Below are 8974 nucleotides of genomic sequence, written 5' to 3'. Positions count from 1 at the left end.
TGTGTTTGTTTTAGTGTAAGTATATGGTAACAGAAAAATTTATTATGTTTATTTTGTGTTGAAAATGATATAAAACTTCTAAATTTTGAAAATGCACTGAGGTGTGTATCTGGAAAGTATGCATCCAATGTCTGACTATTCTTAGAAAGAGAGAGGGGGAAAGAGAAAAGTGTGTTACCCAGCCTATTTCATATTAAAACCCAATGATATTAGATTTTAAAATAAAAATGTTACAATCCCTGACTTTTCATTGCTGCTGACAATTATATCTACAACAATTTTACTGTGCTTCTCAATGCTTGCAGTAATTCCACAGCAGTAAATGTACTTTTCTGTAGCATTTTATATTAGAATAACAATGTTATAGAAATCTCTCATAAACTCACTTGTGCGCAACCACCACCCTTTTTTGGTCCGCTGGAGTGGAGAAATGACTTTGGTAACCCAAGTGCTTTACCTACAAACACATCAGAGTTCACATATGGGTCAAAAGGAACACAGTAGTAACACTCCAACTTCCAAAAATATGAACTCACCATACCAGTCAGTGACAACCATTTCCAATTCTGTGCATGCTGGACTCACAAACTGAAAAGGAAGAAATATTCAGAATTACAAGGAAATTTGAATATAATTATGAGTGCTACAAGATACAGCAAAAATGATGAAGGATAATGACACCAGTAACACAACATGTCATTCAAACTGTTAAAAGTGACAAATTTCTTGCATAATAGCAGAGAAGATTAAAGTTTAGCAGTGACCCAGTCACAGAATTTATACACCTATATGTGAATTCATAAATGTTTAAAATTATGTTTAGGATCTTCACTAATTTGGACTCTTTTGTGTAGGGCTGCAGACGTTCTTGTTCTTTTGAGACAAAGAAAGTTGTAGAACTATCATGTGCCTGATTACATATGTCTGCCACTACATAACTGTTTCATGGGACAAGATATTTTTGTTACCCTTACCATGGTGGACTAGAGAGAAAAATAATTACTTATGCTCAAAGGTGCTGAAGTATGAATTGGAGGGGGTGGGGTGCGATGGGTGGGGGGGTGGGGTGGGGTGGGGGGGACACATGAATAATTGCATTTTGATGCAAAACTGGTAGCTTGTGTTAAAACAGAGACAATTATTTTATATTATTTATTTATCAGGTGCCTTGGTGCAATACAAGTCAAAGCTACTTGATCATGGAACGGGCCAGGACATAGTCTACAGAATGCCAATTAGAAAATATACAAATAAAAGAAACTAAAGAATTATGAAGACACAAAAGAGAGGATACACAGTAGATAGTACTTTACAAAGAAAAGGTATCAACTAAAGCAATGAACTCCTGCACAGAACAGGGGTTGCCAAAAAGAAACCTTTCAACTTAAATCCAAATCTAGGAGTTTATCAATCAGTTTTTAACTTCTGCAGGAAAACAGTTGCATATGAATCCTGTTTAATAGTTCATATATTTCTATGCAATGTTTAATGAAGAGTTAACCTAGTGCAATTCATTTTTCAATTTAGTGTTCATCAAATGAATGTTGCAGTTGCCTCTGAATTAGGGAAAATAGTCAGAAAGATATCCCATGCTGGAGTGTATGTACAAGGATGGCAGATTTAGCATTCTGTAACACACAAACAATAGCATACTTGAATTTCACAAACTTCAGTCAAAGTAAAGAAACCTTCACATTTCATTAAATGGAGAGTATTCTTACAGTGAAGACAGAAGTATTCAGTTTCTGCACAAGATCTTGGATTTAATACTTTCAAGGAAACTTTTCATCTTATATCAGTTCTAAGAACTTAAAATGTTAACGTCATACCTTTTTAATGACCCTGAGAAAATAAAATTTTGCTTTTACAAGTGTTTTGTGCAACAAATTGTGTGCATTGCATTTTGTTGTAGTTAATTATTGGTCTGTTCTCTGAAAACCACATGCCATTGTTATCAACTACCATATTAGCTAAACCATTTATACTATGCTCCCTGTCTTCCAGAATAATATTCAAGTGGTACGCAAAGGGAAAACATGTTTAGTGACAAATCGTTGATATGTATCACAAAAGTAATGTGCCCAGAACAAAACACTGAGTCAGCCATCCCTCAACTTTCATGAACTCAGTCAGATTCAAATCTCTTCCTTGTTTGTTGACATTGGAGGAAAGCTTCTTTTTCCTACCTTCTTGAAATGAAATGAACAATTGTTGAGCTTCTTCCTTAATTCCATAACGTACCAACTTACGCAAAAGTATTGCACACTTCTGTTAAATCAAAGAAAATGTATGCTGCACTTAATCTATCAGTCTTGAAAGTGACTCACATGCAAAAGAATTAATTGCTTTTTCTGTGGATAATCCTTTCCTATAGCCAAACTGTGCATCTGCAATGAATTATGTGTACTGACATTTGTCACCCAAAAACTTTTGAAACACAGTCTCTTAACTGTCTGTATTCTCTCTTTATCCCATTTGATAATGTGGTTCATTATTTCAGACTGTCAGGAAACTTACCACATCTGAAAGACACTTTGTAAAGTTGCAACTGATTATTTAACACTGTTACTTGTGAGCATCTAATATTTATATCCTGCACATATAATCTATTTGAGAAAGAAAAGCAATTTACTAGCAATAATGCAGTGCAGAAATGAATAAATGATGGAAATGATATTACAAATTTTCTAGGGAAACACAAATACAGCTATTTAATCATAGAATGAAAACTGAGACTTTATGAAACATAACCTGACTTTGGAAGCTGTACACTTATTAAAAAGGTTGGTAATCAGAGGAATATATACTAATGATTTTGCAAGTCAGTCTAAGAATGCTCAAGACTCATCCGGTACCAAAAAGGTGGCCTGCAGGATATGTACTGCCCATAGTCTGATTCATGAATGATGGCAGTTTGTGGAGGCCACTGTACAGACAGTGATTGTGTCATTGCCAGTTCCAAGTGACAGTTTCAGAACGTGCATACAGGTGATCTGCACTTGAAGAAAGTGTGTACCAGCCATATTATGTCTCTCACTTGTTTGTATAAACTTGGATGCTTACAACCATCATCAGCCTTGACAACTTGCATACAAATAAAAAGAAAATTTGCTAACCAAATTTAATGCTTCCACTGGCTGTGAGATTCACAGCAGAGTGTAAAAGTAAACTGTGCTTCTCCGTGGAAAAAGTAAATTTCGGTGGTAAAAAGGAAATGTGTGTAAATTGTATGTACAAAATTTCAATCCTTAATGAACATATTTCCATTTTACAATTAATAATCAGCGCTTTAAAAATGGACATGAAGAAACTTCAATCCTCAATATGTGAGACACTGATGAACAAAGAAGCTCTGCCATCAGGAAACAAGTGGAAAACAGAAGAAAACTGTTCCCAGGAAGTGCAACCTCAAAATAACACTGAAGCTTCTATGTGTAAAAACAGTGACACTTAAGTGTGTAAAAACAGTCGATCACAAGTGCATAAAAACTTTATTGTGTACACTGCTGAAGATTCATTGAACACACCAGTTGGAGCCAAAAAGTTTGGAAATGAATTGCAAAATGTAAACAGACCATTGCTAATTGAAACTTCTGTGTGTGAAAACAGTGAAACTTCAGTGTTTAAAAACAGTCAATCACAAGTGCATAAAAACTTTATTGTGCACACTGCTGAAGATTCATTGAACACGCCAGTTGGAGACAAAAAGCTTGGAAATGAATCGCATAAAGTAAACAGACCGTTGCTAATTGATCCCCCGAGTGCGAAAACTGGTAAACGTGAGAAGATCTGTGTATTAGGGGATAGTCATGCCCAGGGAATTTCAGTAGTGTTAACAGAAAAATACAACTTCAGGGCATCTGGATTCATGAAGCCTGGGGCCACATTATTAGAACTAACAAACCTAACAAAATCTAATGAAGTAATCATCCCGACTAGGATGATTTCATTGTTTTGCTTGGAGGAGTTAATGAAGTTTATTGAAATGAATTATTCAAGGCAATCACAGAACTGAAAAATTATTTAAGTAATTTAACTCATATGAATGTTCTCTTTGTGAATGTCCCACAGCGTAATGACTTACTGAGTTGGTCATGCATAAACTGCGAAGAGTTTCGCAGAAATATGTACTCATTTCCAGAATGTTGATGTTATAGACACAAACATTTTAGAGCAAAGGTTCTATAGAGCTCACAGTCTTCATTTAAATGCATCAGGAAAAGAGGCTCTTGCTGATAAAATATCTACCAGTATCTCATCTGACTATGAAGAAACCAGTACAAGTAGCAATCTAAGGCCAATTACAAACTGTTTTTGGTGAGCAGCAAACAGTAAAGCCCCCAATCAGTTGAAAATTATGAAGTGGTTTAAACCCAGTAGGCCAGAAACGAACAATCAAATCATAAAACAGCCTCAAATTATGAAATGGTTCAAACCAATAAGGATGATGGTGAATGAAGTACAAATTTTGCCAGCTCCAAAAATAGCTTCACCACTTGATAGTCACCAAGAAGCAGAAGCCATACTCAACAAACACATCAACAATCTTTTAGGAAAAAAGTCACCTGCAGAAGAAAAAGAAGCAAAACAAGTTCCACCAACAACAGAAAAGAACACAACAGCCAAACAGACTGAAGGAACAGCAAGCAGATGGAAAGTAGTATGCCCACTACATCTAAAAGATTTTTCAACTACAGATACAAAGAACAAGAAGCACCCAAGATAAGTGACACCTCTACAAACAAGTCTAACCTGTCCATCTTTCATCAAAACATTAGGGGATTTAGCAGCAAAGTAGATCAGCTGTCACTTAATATAAATGACACAAATTGTATAAAAAATGCTCAAATATTATGCTTTACAGAACATCATATCACAAAGGGCATTAACTCCTTACATTTAGATTCTAACTACAACACTGCAAGCTACTACTCTAGAGACAACAAGGAAAGAGGTGGTGTAGCTATTTTTGTTAAAAATAATGTCATATATAGATCTGTAGATGTAAGCAAATACTGTCTAGAACAACTATTTGAAGCCTGTGCAATGGAAGTTACAGTAGATAGCTTCCCAGTAATAGTAGTGGAAATTTACAGGGTACCTGGAACTAACTTCAGGGCCTCCCTGGTGCAAATCGAATTATTGTTATCTACTTTTTTTTTAAATAAGGAAATAAGCATTCTTGGGGATTTTAATGTAGACTTTTTAACTGAAAACAACAACAACATAGCTCCAACATCTGATTAATTCATATAATCTTATTCCAGTAGTTGACTTTCCCACCAGAATCACACCTGAGAGCCAATCTTTGATAGACAATACTTTTATAGATTTAAGTAGGCACCATTGCTTCACTGTCACCGCTGTCTTGAATTGTCTGTCTGACCATGATGGACAGCTTCTTATTCTGGACGACAGTACACCCCTCAAGAAACTAAGCCCCACCTCGAAATCTATTAGGATAATGACTAGTGATTCACTTGAAGTCTTTAAACACAAACTGCAACAGAAGGACTGGAGCCCAGTATACAGGGTGGATGATGTTAATGCCAAATTTAATATATTCATAAATAAGTTTTCAGCCTTATTTGAAGAGGTATTCCCAAAAAAGTTTCTTAGAAGCAAAACTGGTACATCACAGAACAAACCCTGGATCACAAAGGGAACTAAGAAATCATGTAAAACAAAGAGGGAACTTTACATTGCAACCAGAATGTCTAAGGACACTACAAAAACAAACCATTACAAAATGTACTGTAAGATACTAAAGAAGGTAATACAAAAATCAAAAGCATTGTATTGTTGTTGTTGTTGTTGTGGTCTTCAGTCCTGAGACTGGTTTGATGCAGCTCTCCATGCTACTCTATCCTGTGCAAGCTTCTTCATCTCCCAGTACCTACTGCAACCTACATCCTTCTGAATCTGCTTAGTGTATTCATCTCTTGGTCTCCCCCTACGATTTTTACCCTCCACGCTGCCCTCCAATACTAAATTGGTGATCCCTTGATGCCTCAGAACATGTCCTACCAACCGATCCCTTCTTCTGGTCAAGTTGTGCCACAAACTTCTCTTCTCCCCAATCCTATTCAATACTTCCTCATTAGTTATGTGATCTACCCAATCTTCAGCATTCTTCAGTAGCACCACATTTCGAAAGCTTCTATTCTCTTCTTGTCCAAACTATTTACCGTCCATGCTTCACTTCCATACATGGCTACACTCCATACAAATACTTTCAGAAATGACTTCCTGACACTTAAATCTATACTCGATGTTAACAAATTTCTCTTCTTCAGAAACGCTTTTCTTGCCATTGCCAGTCTACATTTTATATCCTCTCTACTTCGACCATCATCAGTTATTTTGCTCCCCAAATAGCAAAACTCCTTTACTACTTTAAGTGTCTCATTTCCTAATCTAATTCCCTCAGCATCACCCGACTTAATTCAACTACATTCCATTATCCTCGTTTTGCTTTTGATGATGTTCATCTTATATCCTCCTATCAAGACACTGTCCATTCCGTTCAACTGCTCTTCCAGGTCCTTTGCTGTCTCTGACAGAATTACAATGTCATCAGCAAACCTCAAGGTTTTTATTTCTTCTCCATGGATTTTAATACCTACTCCGAATTTTTCTTTTGTTTCCTTTACTGCTTGCTCAATATACAGATTGAATAACATCGGGGAGAGGCTACAACCCTGTCTTACTCCCTTCCCAACCACTGCTTCCCTTTCATGTCCCTCGACTCTTATAACAGCCATCTGGTTTCTGTACAAATTGTAAATAGCCTTTCGCTCCCTGTATTTTACCCCTGCCACCTTTAGAATTTGAAAGAGAGTATTCCAGTCAACATTGTCAAAAGCTTTTTCTAAGTCTACAAATGCTAGAAACGTAGGTTTGCCTTTCCTTAATCTTTCTTCTAAGATAAGTCGTAAGGTCAGTATTGCCTCACGTGTTCCAGTATTTCTACGGAATCCAAACCGATCTTCCCCGAGGTCGGCTTCTACTAGTTTTTCCATTCGTCTGTAAAGAATTCGTGTTAGTATTTTGCAGCTGTGGCTTATTAAACTGATTGTTCGGTAATTTTCACATCTGTCAACACCTGCTTTCTTTGGGATTGGAATTATTATATTCTTCTTGAAGTCTGAGGGTATTTCGCCGGTTTCATACATCTTGCTCACCAGATGGTAGAGTTTTGTCAGGACTGGCTCTCCCAAGGCCGTCAGTAGTTCCAATGGAATGTTGTCTACTCCGGGGGCCTTGTTTCGACTCAGGTCTTTCAGTGCTCTGTCAAACTCTTCACGCAGTATCGTATCTCCCATTTCATCTTCATCTACATCCTCTTCCATTTCCATAATATTGTCCTCAAGTACATCGCCCTTGTATAGACCCTCTATATACTCCTTCCACCTTTCTGCTTTCCCTTCTTTGCTTAGAACTGGGTTTCCATCTGAGCTCTTGATGTTCATACAAGTGGTTCTCTTATCTCCAAAGGTCTCTTTAATTTTCCTGTAGGCAGTATCTATCTTACACCTAGTGAGATAAGCCTCTACATCCTTACATTTGTCGTCTAGCCATCCCTGATTAGCCATTTTGCACTTCCTGTCGATCTCATTTTTGAGACGTTTTTATTCCTTTTTGCCTGCTTCATTAACTGCATTTTTATATTTTCTCCTTTCATCAATTAAATTCAATATTTCTTCTGTTACCCAAGGATTGCTAAGAGCCCTGGTCTTTTTACCTACTTGATCCTCTGCTGCCTTCACTACTTCATCCTTCAAAGCTACCCATTCTTCTTCTACTGTATTTCTTTCCCCCATTCCTGTCAATTGTTCCCTTATGCTCTCCCTGAAACTCTGTACAACCTCTGGTTCTTTCAGTTTATCCAGGTCCCATCTCCTTAAATTCCCACCTTTTTGCAGTTTCTTCAGTTTTAATCTACAGGTCATAACCAATAGATTGTGGTCAGAGTCCACATCTGCCCCTGGAAATGTCTTACAATTTAAAACCTGGTTCCTAAATCTCTGTCTTACCATTATATAATCTATCTGATACCTTTTGGTATCTCCAGGGTTCTTCCATGTATACAACCTTCTATCATGATTCTTAAACCAAGTGTTAGCTATAATTAAGTTGTGCTCTGTGCAAAATTCTACCAGGCGGCTTCCTCTTTCATTTCTTAGCCCCAATCCATATTCACCTACTACGTTTCCTTCTCTCCCTTTTCCTACACTCGAATTCCAGTCACCCATGACTATTAAATTTTCGTCTCCCTTCACTATCTGAATAATTTCTTTTATATCATCATACATTTCTTCAATTTCTTCGTCATCTGCAGAGCTAGTTGGCATATAAACTTGTACTACTGTAGTAGGCGTGGGCTTCGTGTCTATCTTGGCCACAATAATGTGTTCACTATGCTGTTTGTAGTAGCTTACTAGCATTCCTATTTTCCTATTCATTATTAAACCTACTCCTGCATTACCCCTATTTGACTTTGTGTTTATAACCCTGTAGTCACCTGACCAGAAGTCTTGTTCCTCCTGCCACCGAACTTCACTAATTCCCACTATATCTAACTTTAACCTATCCATTTCCCTTTTTAAATTTTCTAACCTACCTGCCCGATTAAAGGATCTGACATTCCACGCTCCAATCCATAGGACGCCAGTTTTCTTTCTTCTGATAACGACATCCTCTTGAGTAGTCCCCGCCCGGAGATCCGAATGGGGGACTATTCTACCTCTGGAATATTTTACCCAAGCATTGTATTATGACCAAGAAATTGATAACTCTCATAACAAAATTAAGACTATCTGGAACATTGTTAGAAGGGAGACAGGGAAAACCATAAGAACTTCTCAAGAATTCAAACTTGAACACGAAGGTAATGTAGAACATGATCCTGATAACATAGCCAATATTTTCCACAACGTCTTCTTGTCAGTTTCAGAACAAATAGGATGCAACA

General features: G+C 37.0%; 1 protein-coding gene across 1 annotated transcript in view; it reads right to left on the bottom strand.

Moving 5' to 3' along the window:
• Positions 1–216: 216 nt before the first annotated feature.
• The window catches only part of LOC126176530 (aromatic-L-amino-acid decarboxylase-like), a 102557-nt gene continuing 93799 nt past the window's right edge, over positions 217–8974 (bottom strand). Inside the window, exons 3-5 of the mRNA XM_049923686.1 lie at positions 537–588; positions 387–457; positions 217–327 (exon numbers count right to left, since the gene is read on the bottom strand). Coding sequence (XP_049779643.1) covers positions 217–327; positions 387–457; positions 537–588 — 234 coding nt within the window. The remainder of the gene's footprint in view (positions 328–386; positions 458–536; positions 589–8974) is intronic.

This window comes from Schistocerca cancellata, chromosome 3 (assembly GCF_023864275.1).
Source record: "Schistocerca cancellata isolate TAMUIC-IGC-003103 chromosome 3, iqSchCanc2.1, whole genome shotgun sequence".
In the NCBI taxonomy this organism is placed as follows: Eukaryota; Metazoa; Arthropoda; class Insecta; order Orthoptera; family Acrididae; genus Schistocerca; species Schistocerca cancellata.
This window is presented reverse-complemented; position numbering and strand designations above follow the sequence as displayed.